The 19,512-nt window shown below is 40.2% G+C and overlaps 2 protein-coding genes across 3 annotated transcripts in view; one reads left to right on the top strand and one right to left on the bottom strand.

Moving 5' to 3' along the window:
• Positions 1-12,519, bottom strand: part of znf385a (zinc finger protein 385A) — a 97,251-nt gene extending 84,732 nt beyond the window's left edge. The window contains exon 1 of one of the 2 annotated variants that reach the window (XM_015037897.1): positions 12,076-12,519. In XM_015037897.1, the coding sequence (XP_014893383.1) occupies positions 12,076-12,088 (13 nt within the window). In that variant the 5' untranslated portion in view covers positions 12,089-12,519. Of the gene's footprint in view, positions 1-1,663; positions 2,391-12,075 lie in introns of those variants that run through there. The other variant, XM_015037898.1, reaches the window with a different exon arrangement.
• Positions 12,520-13,694: 1,175 nt separating this feature from the next.
• birc5b (baculoviral IAP repeat containing 5b) lies at positions 13,695-16,645 on the top strand. Its single transcript, XM_015037900.1, has 4 exons — positions 13,695-13,935; positions 14,890-14,999; positions 15,728-15,848; positions 15,940-16,645. The coding sequence occupies exons 1-4, from the start codon at positions 13,810-13,812 to the stop codon at positions 16,027-16,029; spliced, it is 447 nt and encodes a 148-aa protein (XP_014893386.1). The 5' UTR covers positions 13,695-13,809; the 3' UTR covers positions 16,030-16,645.
• The last annotated feature ends 2,867 nt before the right edge of the window (positions 16,646-19,512 follow it).

Consider the following 19,512-nt stretch of genomic DNA (forward strand, 5'->3'; position numbering starts at 1 on the left):
CTTGCAAATGGTTTTTCTTGGATGACATTTTTTTTATCTGTTCTTCATGTTTTTTAGGTTGGGGGAATTATGTGTTGCTTTATGAAAACTTTTTTGCCTGTTTCATATCTTCAGGCAGGTTCATTCAAATTATTTTCTTGATCAGAAATTATTTTTTCACATTTGGACTTTGAAAAAGTTTTTTTCTTAATAATTGACATAATAATTTGAAACATGCATTTTGCATTTACTATGGCTTACTGTGCCAGAACCTCACTTCAAAAGTTCATATCTACCCCTCTAATCAGCATAAGCACTGGTTTGCTATTAGACATGAAGATAAAAGTGTTATGCAGTAAGTTACAGGATTATAATTTAAATGAGGTCAATATGCTGTAAAAAATCTGCAGTGAAAGCAACATAGCCTGAGTGTGTTTCTGCAAAGGCCCTCATTGCAAAGATAAATTCCACATTTTATGACTTTTGCTTAGACTCCTTAACAGTTAAAACTGACAGCATAATAACTACCTTAAGCTAAAACCATTAAAGTGGCGTAGCTTTGCTGCTGTTAACACATCCAGGTCGAATATCATTTACTGCAGCTGCTACCACCTGCAACCCAAACAAGACAGTACTCGTCTAATTGCTAAGTCAAAATATTCACTTTTGACCAGCTGCAAAACAAGAAAATAATCAGGGCGCAATTCGGTAACCCAACTTTTATATATATATATATATATATATATTATATATACACACTTCATAGCTTTCGCTAACTCTACATGCACGCTCTTCAATATGCATACCTCTGCCAGCCCTCACAGCCGAGAGTCTGCACGACTCCCTATAATCATTAAAGATGTCTGCATGAAAAACATGCCTGCCGGGTGGGCAGAGAAGCAGAGTGGTGCCTGAATCAGCCCAGGCATGCGTTAAAACAAAGTGGCCTCTCCTTCAGAGCACATAGCAACACAGACAAACACACATACACACACACGTTTGCAATGCTGAGTCCCCCCCTCACACACAGTCTCATAGAAACGGCCATACACAAATGAGAATACTCTAGAACACCTATATCTATCCAATTTAAACAGTAGCTGGACTCATCCTCCGTGTGAATGCACACAGAAGTCCCTCCTTCAAGCATGGCCAGTATGAGAGCAGCATACTAAAGAAGAAACTGCTAGCAGGCTGACTCAAAGCAAAGCAACAGTGCAAGATTAACTGCAAACTAACATGTCCTGCATACTGGAGACTGGCTCATTCCCTGTAAATGGTCATGTTATTTTTTTTTCAAGAGGCTGTATTATCTCAAGAGATGAAATTCCCCCACGTGGTCCTCTCTATTTGTATAAATGTCCATCCCTTATCAGCAAGTTTGGACAAAAGCATCCCTGTCAGCTCTCCTCCTCTGGCACCACACGCATGTCTGGTCATGTGACCAAACAGCTCCGAAACACTTTGACCTTCACTGTCATCACTCACACCTGCCTCAGTAATGGCACACTACTGTCGTAATTACGCACGCTGACCATGACTTTAAAGGGTTTATCCAAGCGGAGCAGACGGAGCAGAACATGGCATTAATCAGGAGCTGCTGGTGGCCAAGTTTAAATAGGGATTAGTGGCTGACCTCACCAAAAATCCCATGCACTGAAAAAAAGAAAGACAGATAACTCACCCAGAATCATGCTGTGTGGGTTTGTGTTGCCTTTGGTATCCCCTGGGGTTGGCAGGTGTTTCCCCCCACTTGCCCGAGTCTCTCCTGCTTTCGCCGAGAGACAACAACAAAAAGCTCAAAAAAAAAAAAAAAAAAAAAAAAAAAAAAAATTCTGTCGTCCCCCCCCCTTCCACTCTCCGGAAAGAGGCAACTCAGAGAGGCAGTGCTGGATGTGGAGACAGACTGCTGCTGCTGCTGCTGCTGCACATGTCGTCCCTTGCGCCTGCCCTCTCCAGGTGAAAGACTGTGTGTGTGGAACAGAGAGAGCGTGGGTGCTCTTGCGAGTGTGTGTGTGTGGATATGTTAGTGCGCGAATGAGGAGGAGGGGGGGGTCCAGTGTTTCTGCAGCGGTGGCTCAGGTATGCCTGAGGACAGTGTAAGGAGCAGAGGACGGTGAAGGGGAGAAAGAGAGAGGAGAGCGAGGGGGGTAAGGGGGTTGAGCCTAAAGTGTGACAGCCAATCACAAGGGGGAGGGCTACAGAGCCCTGATCTTCTACTCCACAGCAGCCAAGAGGAAATGCAGTGGTCTCCAGCAAACAGCTGACAAGCACTTTCCTTTCATCTGTACCATTTCACAGGAGGCTTCAAAAGAAGAAGAAGAAAAAAAAAACTGGGGAACGTCCTCCTTGCTATGTAAAGTCAGCACCTGCTTTGGTCTCGCACAGAAAACACACACACACACACACACACACACACGCACACACACACACACACACACACACACACACACTCTCTTTTCCCAGTCTCACTTTCTCTCTGCTTCTTGTTTTTGGGACTGGGTATAACCTAAAGGCACCTTACATGCCTCTGCTCTGATTGGTGGCAGACTTGGCCAATGGGAGCGACGGCACACACTTGTCATCATGCAGAGTGTAAGTCATGAAGGAGAGACGGAGCTTGACTGAAAATGCCATCTCCCTCTCATTTTTCACATTCACCCCCCTATAAGAGCCCAGTCTCCCACATCTGTTTACAGCACTTGTTGTTCTCCACCTCTTCCCTCTCCTGCCCTCCCCTCTTTCTCTGTCCTTTGACTCCACACCTATGTGGACTTGTTAAAGGATTAACCTTTTATTTGTCCTTCTCTCCTTCCATCTCCTGACCCTTTCAAGCAAAGTTAGACATTTTATCGTCTGAGCTTTTGTCAGAGGGATTGGAATTCAGACTGGGAGAGCGGTGGGGGAAGAGAGGAGTGGTGGGTGGGTGGGGGTGATGCCAGGCAAAAAAAAAGAAGAGATGAAATGGGAAGCGACAGAGCGGAGGAAGCAGAAAAGGAGGGGGAGAGATTAAACTAAACACAAACTGACAGAGGGATGAAGAGACGTGGAGAGACAAGAAGAGACGACCAGAAGGAAACGCAGACAAAGAGAGAGGAAAGCTGTCAGACCCAGGAGAGAATTAAACAGGACCTCAGCAAAACAGTCACTAATTGAAGAGGAGATTCGCAGACAGTTGTTTTATGGTCCAATTCCACCACACTAAAAAGCCACTCAGAAAAATGTCCGCTGTCATGTTCCCGAACTGCTCTCTCCTTCCAGTTTCCCCTTTATGAAGGAGAAATCATAGGACAGCGTGGGAGAGACGTTTTCTAAAATCACAGCCCCGACGTTACCGAGTAGCTCGGTGCATTAGAGAAGGCTTAACAAAACTGTCAAAAAAACTAATCCCCTTGGGCAGGCCTGCTTGCAAACACAACAGATATAACCACGTGAGCCTGGGGCGACAGCAGAAAGCTGTCTGATGTTCATGGAGTCTCCCCTCGTCCTGCTTTCTCTTTTTGCTTTTTTATTTTCTAACTGTACTCTCTCACTTCCATTCTCACGCTCTCAGGCTGAGGCTGTGAGTCAAAGGATGTTGGAGTGAATACTAAGGAGATGGGCTGACACCTCTCTGTGAAGGAGCTCCGCTGCATACCTCCATGGTACCTTGGAAATCTGTTTGTACCCCTTGAACTTTAGTGTGTTTTGTTTTAATTGTATGAGATATATAGCAAAGTGGAAGAAATGTATGATGTGTGATTTTTAAAAACTTTTGTCAATAGAATTTAGGAAATTATGCCATTCAGTGTATTTTACTTTGATACCCCAGAAATAAATATAGTGCAGTGAATAGAAGTTACTTTATCACCAAATTAGAAAATTCAAATTCAATTCAAATTCAGAAATACTTTATTTGTCCCAAAGGAAAATTAAATAATGAAATGATGTCAGACTTATGCAGTCCTTTTCAATCCTCAAAGGGTTCTCAAAGACGCTTTACATAAAACCAGTAATTTCCATTCATGCACTGATAAGTGGCAATCTACTGGATTGTAGCCACAGCTGCCCAGCCTGCCACTGGCTTCTGCCATCAGCCCTTCTGATCAACACCAGCAGGCAAGGTGGGTCAAGTGTCTTTCCCTGGGACACAACAGAAGTGGGTGGAGCAAGAATTGAAGCGTCCACTTGTAGGGCAAACTCCTACCGCCGTCGCCACCATCACACCCGAAAAGTAAAAAAGGAAAAAGTCCACCTGTGTAGTTAAATTTTAGTATCAATCCTGCTGTTCTGTGTGTGTCTCAGAGGTTTGCAAAAGTTAATTAGCAAACCTAACTCACCTTAACAGGTGAATTACCTTAAAAGATCATCTACCTTGGTCGTTTTTTGGTATGAGTGAAGACATTTCTGGAAACAGTGCCATATTTGTTAGGAATTTTTGACAAAGGACAAATTCTGAGATTGTTTTTTAGAGAAACTCTTATCTAGTATTAGCAAGGTGGAGCAGTTGGTAGCACATTTCCCTTTAAGCCAGAAGGTCCTAGGTTCGAATCGAGGCCTGGGGTATTTCTACGTGGATATTTTATGTTCTTCCAATAGTCAAGAAACATTATTGCTAGTTGTGTGTGTATCTATGCCTATGTTGCCCCATGATGAACTCCAGCTCTTGCCCAATGACCACTGATAGGTACCAGGTCCTGCATTACCTTTGATGGCAGCAGATATTCATGCCATCATTCATAGATGATGGGATAAATGGAAGGAAGTATATTAGAAACTTGTGTAGACATGGGCACCGAAACTGACTCTAATCTTCCAAAGTTGTTCCTGTAAAGAAACCACAAGACATCTTGCAAGCATATGGAAGAAGACCCTCTAGTCAGGCAGAATTAAACTAATTTTGGTGGACCTTCTCTTGCAAAACAACATGTTTTTATGGAAAGACAACACCTCACATCATACTGAACACCCCATATATGGGTGAAATGTGATCTTACAGAATCATACAGGAGGATGATATTCTTCAGTATGGACAGGAGGGCGCTCTGAGTTATTTGACCAGAAGACTGATCAAACTAAATGCTGGGCAGCTCCTGAAGCATCAGTGAGTTGCAGTTCTCATTTTGGTCCCTGCTCCAACGCAGCGGACACAAAATCTACAAAGGCTTGGAAATATTCCGTCATTTCATTCAGGAGTGTTAAACCGGGAACAAATCTTAAACATTATGACACATCCTCCTAACTACAGTCATTACTGTGATAGAAGCTCAAGAAGACATGAGACTGGGGCAGATGTTCACCTTATATCAGATCAACAACCCTAATCATTGCAGCAAAATGTGAATGTCAATGATTGAAATGCTTCTTACTGAGAAAACATTTTGAAAACCATACATCATTTTCCTTGCACTTGACAATTATGCACAAATTTGTGTTAGTTCTTCACATGAAATTCAATGCTTGGCTCCAATGTGACAAAATGTAAAAGGATTCAAGGGGCTTAAATTGTTTTGAAAGATGCTGTATGACTTTGTAGGTAAACAGAGGCACATTTTAATGCCACAAACACCCACTCACGCTTATCAGAGACTGTATAAAATCCTATGACAAGAAGCTCCAAGAAAGAAAGCACCTGCAGATATATATGCAAATATCACCTAGAATCAAAGAGAAACATATCAACAGAGTCCCTCACCAGCATTTCGGGCAACCGAGCAAACAATTTGTTGAAAAGAACAGGAATTCAGGTCTTGGATGAACCCAAACACTCTGTGTTCTGCAGGAACAGGACTGACCACTGAGAATATGTTTCTCAAAATGGGTTACAAGCAGGTGGAATGATAGTTAACATCAATAAAATTGTGTGTGTATGTTTCTCTGGGCATTCAACCTGTGTGTGTGTGGGGGGCTGGGGGGGGAGGGTGTGTGTGTGTGTGTGACAAAGAGAGACATAAAAAGAGCTGAGATAGGGTTTCTTCATTAGTTGTGTTGGTATCAATAATTCAGAGCTGGTCCTTGTTGGCGTTCAATGGGCCGAGGGCTAATGTGCTGTCAGGCCAACAGGGGCCCAGGACTGAGTGCCACTTTAATGGATGTCATGATGAGAGGGTGAAATTGGAGCATGGGTATCCTGTATCATCCATAGGCAAGAAAACCGGGCAAGGAAAACGCAGGGGAGGAAAGTCAAGGGACAGGGGAAGGGTGAGGGTCACTGGGGAGGGGACAGATGAGACGACTGGGTAGGTAGAGGAGCAAGAAGTTGGTAGATGAATGAACTGAGATCAAGTAAAGAAGGTGTACTACTACCATATAATGAAACAGGTAATAATAAATTTATTTCGAGGCAAATACTGTTCAAAATCCAATAGCATTGTTTATTATTACAAATATTCTACATTATTTTTTATTTTTATATGGTTTATGTCAGGGTTCTCCAACCTTCCACAATCACTTTCAATAGCTTTGACTAAGAACCAGGTAATTTAGATTTAAGAGCAGTTTTATCATGGAATAATTGGATTTTCACAACATAATGTCAATAAAAGTAGCAATAATTTTTTTCTGGATTAACTTTTTCTACTTTAAGTTGGAAGCTATATACTTTTTATACATCGTTTATACATACGATACATTTTTATCCCATACAATTTTATTTTTACTAAAGTTTTAGAGGTTTTTCTCTTCCATAATAGTGGTTCTTTAAAAATCTATAGCATCTATTTATCAAAAAATGATAAACAGTTATAAAGGTCATGTGATATTTGTGGCTCTAAACGTGTTTTATTTTACTGAGAGCAAAAATGACTCATTAAGACTGCAGACTCCTGGGATACGTTTTAAAAGTTTTAGATATTTGTACCATTTCTGAATTTTCTCAATATAGAAATATGTTTCCTCAGTTCTTTAAATAACTGAGGAAACAGCTATTAACACATAAAATAGATTTATGTGTCTATTCATTTTTATTCTCTTTCTCAATGAGCTCTTTGCACGTACGGCGCTGACTTCACGTCTGCATGAGCGAAATAGGGGTTTCTTTCCACTTTGAGTTCCCATGACAGCTAGAAAATACAAAGTCGTATTTCAGACGCACAGCAATACTACGAACATTGTTGTCTTCCTAATATAATGGGCTTTTAAGTTTTCATGGACCCTGAATTAAGAAGACGGTGGCTTGTAAATATTCGTTGCTACCTGTTAAAACTAACGCCGCACAGCAAACTTTGCAGCCTTCACTTCACTCCGGATCAGCTTCTTCAGCCTAAAACTACGGAGGGAGACGGGTGGTAAATAAAGTAGCCGTCCATGTGTTATTTCCATGCAATCACTTCTGTATTCAGTCTGAAAGAGCGAGGAGAATATGGGAACGACCAGCATACCAGAGCCAGACAGCCGAGCAACTGCTCCGCCTGCACACACCGCTGTAAACACTGTCCTATTCGAGCTCTTCACAAGAAACATGCGATGGTAATAAAACTAAATAACACTGAGACCTTAAGGAAAACGTCCATTTTTTCTAAAAGCAGCGACTTTGAACCTGAACAGTCAGCTGAACTGGAACTCTGACACCAGAGCTGCTCTACTTTTAAGCTATGGGGCTTGTTGTGCTTCGTCGTGCTTCGAAGCAAAAAGCCTCCCCACCAACCCCTCGTTACTTGGTCTCTGTTTGACACTAACGACAATAAACACATATAATATACTTGAAAATAAGTACAAATTAAGGAAAAAACATTGTCTGTTAGAATTGATTAAAAATGTTTAGATAATAGCACAATTTTTACAAGAAAAATGCCCGAGAATATTGCCTACTATTATAAGCTAAAATTAATGTTAGCCACAAAGTTTAAAGATGGTTAAACTCACCTTGGTATCTGTGAATGTATAACGAGACGTACATCTTAAAACCTTTCTCCAGCTTACTTGTTGGGGCTTCGGGTCAATGTGCATCATTAATGGTCACCTTGGGCAAGCCCTGCGAGCACCTATAGCAGGGGTGCCCAAAGCTGGTCCTCTAGGTCCGGCATCCTGCATGTTTTAGTTCTCTCCCTAGTGGTAGTAACAACCTTTTCAGCATGTCAGTGTTTTTCTTAAGCCTTCTAATGAGCCATTATTTGATGCAGGTGTGCTAAACCAGGGAGAGAACTAAAACATGCAGGATGCCGGTCCTCAGGACCGACTTTGGGCACCTCTGACCTACAGTGTAAAAAAATGCCATTTTCAATAGACCGGAAACGACCGAGGCGCTTATCCCCGAACACGGAAGGTGTAGATTTCAGTACCCTGCCTGAACAACACAAACAAAATGCTTAAGAGAAGTGAGTTATTATACACCTGACCTGAAGAACAACTGAATTACCTAGAGTTTTTGAAACACCCACGATACTCTGTAGATCCTATGCTGTTGTCCACATTCGTGTGTGGTGGTGAAATTTTATCAGAGTTGTTAGCTGTCATTTGTCTAAATTTCTCCCTGAGCTGCAGGATACATGAGTCACCTCGCCACCCACCCACTCGCAGTCATGTTCCAGAAATGCCTATTTTGACTTTAAGTGCCACAGAGACGCCATTATAAAACAATTTTTGTTGACCAAGCTCTGATCTCTGTATCTATTGTTTAATATGAAGTAAAATACTGATTTTTACACACCAGTTTTATTCCTGGAAAGTCGAGCAAAGTGTAACACTGTGCTTACAAGCTGAATTGGAGTTTGCTGACCTCTGTTGGTCCGATCAGGTCAACACAGGAGTAAATACTATGCTCAAGAAGTCCAAGATTCCTAAAATTATTCCCACAGAGCAGTGAGACTGATCCCAGGATGTAAACAAAGTCAAGCTGACACTCTTAAGGGGAAACAGGGAACAACAGAAATGAGAAAACACTGGTTATGCCCCCTAGTCAGAAAACCTTTATAAGCAGGAAAAGTCACTCTGCAAATGAGCCATTGTGGGTTAACAGATCCTGCTACCCTCACTGAAACTTTTATTCTTTTTTATCAGTAGAGTGGGAGACTTTTAATTACCTTGCCGACATATAAGAGTCTTTCACAGAGACGTCAAACTTGAAGGAAAAAGTGCAAACTCTTCCAATAAAGGCAAGATATATAATATTAAGTCTCTCCTGTCAAGGAAACAGGCTAAATGTACATTCTCTAAAGGTCAAAAGACATGTTTTAACTTACTTCCACGCAGCAGATTGAATTCTCTGAGGAATCGCAACATAGATTCTGCTCATATATCAGCAGCTACACATCCGAAGATTGTGACTTTCCACAAATGTTTCTCAGTTCATTTCTCTTCTTAAATAGTACACTGACACATAGTCTGCACTATGACCATATATTATGCATTGGGTGCCTCTTGGCACTGCTGTGATGAATTTAGAGGTTGCCCATGAAGGTCAAAGGTCAGCTGAACAAGCAACATGTAACTCGGCTCTGCATGAAAACAAGCAGCTCTCCAATCCCCTTGAACTGGCTTGAATCTGTAAGTCTGACAGACATATCAGTTTGCCACAGTGAGGGATAATCGTCCCACTAAATTTAGACTATTGATCAGGTGTGGAAATGTGCCGGAAACACAGTCAGCAGGTTGAACGTTTGCATCCGTGTTCAGCTTTTCCTCAGGAATAAATGACTGTGGTGCTGAAGATGTGACTGCTTGGTTGGGATTCAAAAAGGAAAATTTGGACAACAAAGAAATCTGTCACTGCAAAAAGTGGTATGATGTTCCTCAATTTACAAAGAACAAATCTGACAATTCAAATCTACCCAGTGCAAACATGTTCAGCATTGTTGAATGGTACTGAAGTGGATATTGACTCTCTGAGGTTTGCAGGTCTGAGAACATTCACAGCAATTTGGAGAATCATCCTGTCATGCAGTGTTCGTAGGGTGAACCAAAATGCAAACAGAAGCTGGAAGTATGGATCATACTGAATGTCCTTTAATGATAAAACTGAAAACTTAGAAAAATCACAGGGAACACAGGGATTCAGAGCAGAACAAAAATATAGATCATGGGGAAATACCAGCAAGAAAACACAACGAGTAACGAGCCAGGAGTGAATGAAAGTGTTGTGATTAAATACTGAGAGTGAATGCTGGAACAATAGACCTGATTGGCAAACTGATTGGAAGGAAATGAATCTAAAAAAATAACAAAACAAAGAAACATAAATAAACCAGAACAGCTAAGAAAGGACTAGACACAACAAATAAGCATAATTAGAATCACTAACAAGGAACTGGAGTGAAAAGAAGAAACAAAGCAGAATTAATAGAGATAAGAACTGAAGATCATGAATAACAAAACCCAAAACAAACTCAAAAAACCCAAGATTCTAATACATCATACATGCTTCATTTATATCCCTTCATTTATTAGCTTAGTTTCATTGCTCGTCTGAGTGGATTTATATTTTTCTTGAATAAAATTTCTCCTCACTGTAAACCTTAAGTCATGAAGACAGGTAGGGAGAGTTAGGGATTTCCCAGGATATGCTGATATGTGAGCCCAGGAGGTTTTGGCTGACTTGTGAATCCACACTTGCCTGCAGAGATGGAGAATGTAGATGTTGACCGTCACATTCTCACACACCCCTGACATTTTTACACCACCGCTGGTGGACAGCATGTCCTTCTTTCTAGACGTACTCACATCACACATTTAGTGCAAAATCGCTCATATAATTCAAACATTTTTGATTGCAACTCATGGAAAGTTAGCTAAAGTAAATGTAACATTTATGTTCTAAGGTGACGCTTTATTTTAGTTTGTGAGAGCATTTATGAAGACAATGAACGCATTTCTTTTGCTCTCCAAATCTCAACCTATTTTTAAAGCTCTGACATTCCTCACCTGAGTGAAAACCAGAATCAGCATTTTCCTTGCGTCATACTTTAGTCTGTATTCTTTCAGACTTTCCTCAGACCACACATTAGTTAATTCTATGTGATTAGAAAACAAAATATTAGTTAAAGCTATAATATAGATGAATGAGACTGACTCAGCATGCTGGTACTTTTCAAAATCACTGATGGCACAGTTATTTAAACCCTAACATTAATACAACCCCCTTTTGCTATTTGGGCTGCACTTAGTCTTCTATCGCATTTCAGCATTTGACCGAACAGCAACGACATTTCTCTTTCTAAGCTTCTCTAGGCCACTCAGAGATCCATTTCTTTATTTTTCTCCTCACCTCACCCTTCAGCTCTTTGAAAGAATCTCGGGCTGAAAACTGACCTGACCATGGAAAAAGCTTGATTCTGTGTTTGTTTTCACATTTTCATCTTCATTTGGCTAGCTGATTTGGATCCTGTTATTGAAACCTTTTAGTTTTCTCACAGATGCTATGAGATTATTATTTAAAATGCTCTGATAAGTTAAGGAGTTTATGAAGCTGTGCACTTTAGAAAGATTGCAGAGGCCTTTTTCAGACATACAGGCCCAAAGCATCACAGATCCAACACCTTACCTAACAATGACCATGATGAACTTTTCCAAATATTCATTATTTATTTTCATTCACTCCCATCTGGAGCTTTTATTCACAAAAGTCCAATCTTTGTCTTGTCAGACCAATCAAAGTGCCCCCACAGATTTATATTTGTGAGGGTAGAAGGTTTTTTTTTTTTTTTTTTTTCTGGTATGCTTCTTATGCTTATTATGGAAACTTGGTAATTCTTCCAGTTAGCTTCAGAAATTTTCTCTGATCTCACAATGGAAAAATAAATGTCTGCTACAGTCTAGAGGTGTTATCAGTGGCAAATCAAAATCAAGTGCTTCTGGGAAGCACAATTTTGAAAAAAAACAAACAATTATACTAGTGTGTCTGCTCTTTCATTAAAAGATTAATTCTCTTCAGTCCTTTCAACACATATTTACCAGGTGTGCCAATAATATGGCCAGGACTTCAGGCATATTATCTTGTCAACACAAAATGTTCTGAGTCCTGTCTGAACAGGAGAATTTTTGCCCCGTCGAAAAGATTTTGCCGTTCAAAACTTGATTTTTTTTTTTTTTAAGTAAAGAAAACTCCTCAGAGAGAAAAAAAAATGTGAATTGTAATGGAGACACACACACAAGCACTGGAAGCTGACGGAGTTCATCTCTTACCTGTGCTCCACATTGGCTACACCTTTGATCCCCCGGTCCTCTGTGACTTAATCAAATGTCCAGTCCTTGCAAGGAAAAGCTGGTGAACGTTTATAAATCCCTGCCCACCAGCAAAACTGTGTGGGCCTCTACAAACGAAAGAAGAAAGCTCAAGTCCTCATGGATATTAAAGGTTTCCAGATCGGCACATGCAAACGGCAGGTATGATGGCTGTCCAAGGGGACATGTGGACGTAGAGACGGCATACACATAGCTTCTGTCACCTCCCATCCACCTCTCTGCATCGTACCTCCTCCCTTCATTCTCTCCCTCCCCCTCAGTGTCGACTCTGTGTGAAAACAAACCCTGTGCAGGAGATTCCAGCAGCTTATCTTAGTAGACCTTAATAGGTGAGGGCAGTTATGTCAGAAGATTGTTTAATGCAGAAGCAGGGAGGCTCCAAGGACCGGATATCAAACGTCTGTGAGGGAACGAGAAAGAAAATCGTGAGGAGATAAATAGAAAACTGCGCAGGTATGATCTGTGACAGAATCTCTAGCAGTTCGAATGTTGTAAAAATCACCTTTTTTTCATCACATGAAGGACAAAATGAAAGCAAGTCTAGAGGTTCAAAAATCTTAGATCTCATAAACATGTTTGCCTCACACAAAGTTCGAAAAACAAGAATAACACGGAGAGACCTATGGAAAAATGCCGTGACACAGAGATGCAGGAATTCATAGGTGAGCGCTACCTTCCACGAGGTCCAAAACGCAGGGAGGCCTCTGACCTGACGACCAAACTCTAAACCGGCTGCTCAGCTCAGCCCTACACAGCATCACCTGTGAGAGTAAAGGAAGGCATTAAACCACCAACCCTGTTCCTTATGCTGCAGCCATGCTGTGTCTCGGCTCCTCTGCAGTCTGGGAGGCGAGGCGGTGGATAGGACACCGTTGCACAGCTGTAAGCACATTTCAGCACTCAGAGGTCTAATGGGTCGTGTTACAGAGACTCGCTGCAGAACGGGTCATCACCATTTCTCACAGCAATAAACAGGCTTGTAAAAGCTTACACTGAAAACAGTTGAATGACTCGCTGTTTGGATTTTGTGTAAATATTTATCCTGCAGTTGTTTTAGCAGCATTTGGAAATTGCAGCTCATGCCTGACAAGTCCATTTCAGAAAGTATAAAGTCCTTTGCAAAAGCATTCATACCCCATAGATCTTTTTTACGTCACGCTGGTACCACAAACTTCAATGTATTGTGATATATTGTGAAGTGGAAAAAGAAGCATCCATGTCTATAATCCATGTCTTTGCAAATGAAAAGCTAAAAAAAAAGATCTTATTTGTTTTTAGTCTTGTTGACTGTAACCAACTGCCTTTAGAAGTGGCCCAATGTATTAACAACTCAGCTCTTTGAATTCCATGCAGGTGGGATGAAGTAACTAATAAATCAATTGTTCAGACACACACACATTTCTCCCAAAACATACAAAAGTGAACTGAAACGGCATCTTTTATTTGTCAAGCTCAAATGTATATATGTCACAAATGTTAAGGACATATATACACAAAAACTTTACAAGCATTAAGGCCTAAGAAGCAGAGTGAATCTTGTTTTCTCTGCTCTCATTGAGGCCAAAATTGAAAACATCTGTGGAGCTGTGGAGGGCAGCTTGAGCAAGATCTACACAATACTCCTTACTTTGGGAGTTAATTCTATGTTGGACTGAGCCTTGTACTGCTGGAATAATGGAAAGTGTAGATGTGCTGACGACCAGGTATATGACGTTTGACAAAATGTACAGCCATGATCTGCGGGAGCAGAGTTTTAGAGACTGGCCGTTTAGAGAGGAATGCAACTGCACACCTGAAAAGGTAGGAAGGTCTTGGTTTTTTCAGACTGATCTGGATGGGATGTCTTAATCCTTATAAAAAAAAAACCCAATAATATTGGAAATATTAGTTGGTAGCTCTTTGTATTTATCTAAGAATGGAAAAAAAACAGAGTTTGATGATTACTACAAGGGGACCATGTCACACTTACAAATGGAAATTTACTTAGCAAAATATTAGCAAAAGCAGTTACTGTTGGTACTTTTAGATGTTCAATAGACGTAGTAAATTTTGCTCATGCAACACAGATGATCAGTGGTTTAATCCCTTACCACTTGGGACAATTAAAAAGTTTAGAAAATACTCATGTGATTAAATAACATTTTAGTGAATTCATCAGATGGAAAATGTATACAGTTATCTTGTCAATAGTTTAATTCACAATTTCATGAAAGGATCATTAGACGGGTTGCAAAAGTTTAGTTGACATCAACTCAACTGCAAACCAATCAGTGTTTACTCCACCCACTGACTTTGGGTGGAAAATAATTACAGATGCCTTAAAATGTTGAACTATGAAATAAAAAAATTAAAAAAAAAAAACATTTAACCTGGAAGTTGTGTTCATTTCCAGTACACAACTTCTAGGCTGTGTATTGGAGGTTGGATTTAAGAAAAAAAAATCCTGCCAAATCCAATAATATGATTATGTCCTTTGATCCAAGTCATTTACAGCAACTGATTTATAGCTCAGCAGGTGCAAGTTTCAGACGCTTCCCTTCGCCCACCCGGCTCATAGCATGATTGATGAGCTGCCGACACTTGACTTCATGAGTAATGTTCTGTCATGCAACCTCACTGGTTCAAAGGGGAATTATTGCTTTATCCCCATAAAAACTAATCCGGATGCACCTCTTATTTATTTTAGTTTTTTTCTTAATGTTGTTTGAAGTATGATTTCAGCCTTTTTTTTTTGTTCTTTTTTTTTTTGTTCAGATGGCTAAAGCTGGTTTTGTCCACTGCCCCAGTGACAATGAACCAGACGTCGCCTGCTGTTTCTTCTGTCTGATCGAACTCGAGGGCTGGGAACCTGATGATGATCCATGGTGAGGAGGAAGTACATCATCCTGCAGTCTTATAAATCTACAATCCTGGCTGCAGAAGATAAGAGTGACAGAGCTCTTGTCTTTTACATAAACTTAATTGCTGTGGTTCTGTAACTTAGTTTTAGATGAGTGATCACATGAAATGTTCCAAATGGATGTAAACTTATGAAAATTTAATCAAGCACTAAAACTTATTGCTCTTTTGTTTCAACCCATCTAAAAATGAACTCTTTTCTATGGAAGAACAGAGCAGGAAGCATTAGTCATGATTGGATGGCAGAAAACGGAGGTAAAGTCATCTTCTCAGATGAAGCCCCTTTCAGAATATTCAAGACAGCTGGGGAAAATGACTCTTCAGTTACAAAATGTGATGGTTATGTTAAAGCAAAGTGACCTCAAAATATTTGGGAGGTCACTTCTTAAAGAGGGTTGGTTTACTTGCATCTTGGCCTGAAAACACTGGAATAATGAATGAGCAACTTGGCTCCTGGAGAAGAATGGTGAGGAAGTAAGTTGGGGATGAACAGCAGGGGATTTTGGGTCAAAATCAACCAAACTGAATGCAGATATTTAATTGATTTAACTGTATACCATTTAACTACCTGACAAAATCATCCAGCAACAAAGAAGAGAGAACTTGTGAAACAAAACAAACTTTCTGTCGGTCTCTTTTGAAGCTATTCTTTAACAATCGACACATTGTTCTAAGACATTGTTTTTCTTGTCAGGTTTGAGCACACCAAACGCTCACCCGCTTGTGGATTCCTATCCATGAAGAAAGCAGACTTCACTGAGCTGACCGTGTCTGAATACTGTCAAATGGAAGGTGAAAGGCTGAAGCTCTACATTGTAAGAGGCTGTAAATGGAATATGCTTTGACAGTTACTTCTGCAGTTTTTGGTTATGAATATGAAAATGAATGGTTTTTCCTTCTCTTCAGAGGAAGATTTCTCATAAGATGATGGCGTACTTGCGTGACGACATGGATAAAGTGCTTGATCGCCTAAAATCTCAGCTGGAGACATTATAATAGGTTTTAGTCATAAATATAAAGTATAAATGCTGAAAAAAAAGTGTTCTTATGAAAATGCATTTCAACTAATAAAGTTTCCATTTGCAGTACTGTCTCTGACCACATGGTGGGGGCTTTGAGCTTTAAGTATGAAATCAGTGTCTAACAGTGCTTCACAGAATTCTCCATAGGAAACCTCACAAGTGTCATCTGATATGAAAGCCTACATTGAGGAGGAGTACAATGTGGGCTATATTCCCCCGTTTCCCTCAAATACTTACCATTTTCCTGAACACACCACCATCTCTACCACATCCTTTCAAACCTTGACCCTGGACAGATGGCCTGAAGCCCCTCCTTTCCAATACCAACTGTTGCCCCAGTAACATCTGTTACATATTGGGGGACAGTGCACACTAAGAGGCCTTGCCAGGACACTTATCTTGCCCTGTGAGGGAGACCCGGGTGGGAGAAGTACTGGAGAATGTTTCCGTTGCCAAGGGAAATTGCAGGAAAGCTGTTTGTGCAACAAATCCTGGACTGCACTTGCACAAAGTACCACCTTTCGCTCTGGAGTTTGCAAATGAATGTAATGGATGGAGGTTCTGGATTAAATTTGTCTTTCCTTCTCCAACCTTCCACTGTTTTGGATTAATGTCTAGTGTAACACTCTGGCCACTGAGCCCAGATTGGCTGCTTAATTCTCCTTGATCCGCTCACAGCAGAGCAAATTGAAGAGTATTTTTAGACAAAAAGTAAAATACCCCCTGGGTGATGTAACAGTTCTAATGAAACTGATGCACTGGACTCAGGAATCTTCCTAATTCTGTTGTGAAACACTTTTTTTCAGCATTTTTTTTTTTTTTTATGTCAAAGTTTGACTTTGCAGATTGAAAGCGGCAGTTATTCTAAAACCTTCAAACTGTTGGTGTGTGGTTTCCAAAAGGGAAGAATGCATATAAGTAAGCTTCATCAGGGGCTTATGCTCTGATGAATGTAGTGTCAGTCCATGCCTTTTGTGTTCTCCAGTAAAAGAACAAAGATTACAGAGAAGCACAAATGTGATGGATGTGCCTATCTATGGGAATGGTTCCCACCTGTTTCTTTAATAGGAACAAGCCCTAGGGCTTATATATATATATATATATATATATATATATATATATATATATATAAATAAATAAGACAGTGGTTTTATATCAAGCACCAACTCGGTAAATGCTGTTTCCCAAGTGCTACCATATAGTGACGACACTTTTTAAGAAAAGTGGTGAGGGAATGCACTGAATTCCAATTGTGGAAAAACTGAATAGGAAGGCTCCCTAGAGTCAAAATTAGTCCAAAAAAGAGAAAATAATACTTGAAGAAACATCTTAAATTCAGTATTCAATTTTATTTAGTGAGAGTTTGCCAGTATCTGACGAGTTGGTAGCATTTTGCCATCTCTATCTTGCAGAAGTTTCTCATATCTTCTGAGAGATTTGGGAAACTTTTAGTCCAGCATTCATGTAAAACATGAGATATTCAAAAACATTGGACAGTGCCCTCCTGCAACTCCTCTGATGATGCTGTTTAAGCTCATTGCAGTCTCTCTAAGATCCTGTCTTTTCTTTTAATTATATTTGGCTCGAGATCTATTTTTTTCTGTCTTTTCTGTATTATTTCTCCATTTATCAGTGACCTATATATTGTGCAAACTAGGAATTCTTACTCTGTGTACACTTTTGATTCCATTGTAAACGGCTTCACTTTGTCAATCCGTTTATCTGTCCTCACAGAAAAATACTTTAAAACTAGTTGGGTTTTTTTTGCTAAGAGTAATTAGGACACTTATTGAATACAAAGATTAGCAAATAATTTTGTGTAATGTTATTGTCTGCTTCAGTCTTGACTCTGAGGTTCTTGTATTATTTTGAAATCCACTTCAATTTTGAGTCATACTTATTTGAAGCAAAGGCCAAGGTGCTTGGCTTGCAGGTAATGTGTTAGCTGTAAAATGATACCTAAATCCCTTCCAAGTACCGTTGAGCTGAGCCGATGTGCTGAAATTAGCTTCAGTAACTTCAAACTTATCAAATTAACTGGAGGACACACACATTTTTGCCATTCTCTATTCTAAAACTCACTGTGGAAAGGATTGCATTGAGAACCTCAAGTGCAGATTCCTAATTACCAAGTTTCAGCAGCACAAACTGTAAACAACAAAATGTAACAGATGGACAGACAGATGTTACCAACAGAAACTTCACATGCCGAGCTTTGCATCAGGCCCCATCTGTTGCTTCTGCCACTCGGACCTCCCTCGACCCTCCTCCAGCTCTTGTCCACAATCCTCATCAGCATCCATCAGCCCCCTGCCCCTGACCCCTGTATACATTAACAAATAACATTAACATTTTAATGTCTCGAGGACCATTGTGAAAACCGATTCACATCAGAATTTGAGGATAAATTATATCAGTGAATATGCAAACAACTCTGTATCTAGTGGTAAATTCTCCCCCAAATTATTTTTGCTCCTCGAATTTGTTCAATTAAGTGCAACCGTGAACAGCAAGCCAACCCATTTTAAATATACAAAGGTAATGTGACACACATAAGCCACGACTATAAAGGGGGGTAGACCAATAATTCAGACAACTTGAGCTGAACTGCATTCAAAAATACAACTAAAGTCCTGATTAAGTTTCCCCCCTCACCCTCCTTCACCATTAATGTTCACCCACGTCTGCAGTTGGGCATTCTGACTGCCTGCTTTCTCAGACACCCTGACCCTCCTACCTTGCCTGTGTTTTTTCTGTTCCTTCTTCCAAAGAGACCTCCATCTGTCCCTTCACTCAGCCCTTTGTGGCATCCCTAAGCCCAGAAACTTCCACAATGCAGTGGGCGTGCAAAGGGGGGCCATGGTAAACACGACAGCATCCAGATCCCATTAGAAGCTCTTTAACTCCTATATCCTAATACGCGGAGGGAATTCTGGGAGGAGAAGGTCCGTCCCTTATCCTCATGCCCACAATGTCACACTTTACACCCACTTCCATAGGTAATGAACCTGGTAGTTGGACTTCTTCCTCCTCTTGTGACTACTGCTTTACACTTCTTCTTCTATTCATTTTCATATGTTTAAGGTTTTCTGCAGAGTTTCAGAAAGGTCTAAGAAAGACAAACATGAAAAACATGTTGAACATGACATAGTAAATTCAAACACGTTTTATGCCAAAAAGGAACAAACGCTATTTTTTTTAATTGCATCTCATATCTGACTAGAACAAAATGAGGTGTGAAACATATAAAATAAATATGAGACTTCAAAGACAATAAAATTGGTTTTAGTCACATATTTTTATTTTGACATTTTAGTTTCAATTTTCAGAAAAGACATTTAAAATGCAGAAAACACAGCCATTAGCTGTATGAAAACAAATCACACTGGTTTTTAGACCAGGGACATGATTAAGATGTAACTAGAAAATTTCTGAAGAAATTTAAATGGGGCCTGCC

The sequence above is a fragment of the Poecilia latipinna genome, unplaced genomic scaffold (genome assembly GCF_001443285.1).
Source record: "Poecilia latipinna isolate Pla-1442-1.1 unplaced genomic scaffold, P_latipinna-1.0 Scaffold423, whole genome shotgun sequence".
NCBI lineage: Eukaryota > Metazoa > Chordata > Actinopteri > Cyprinodontiformes > Poeciliidae > Poecilia > Poecilia latipinna.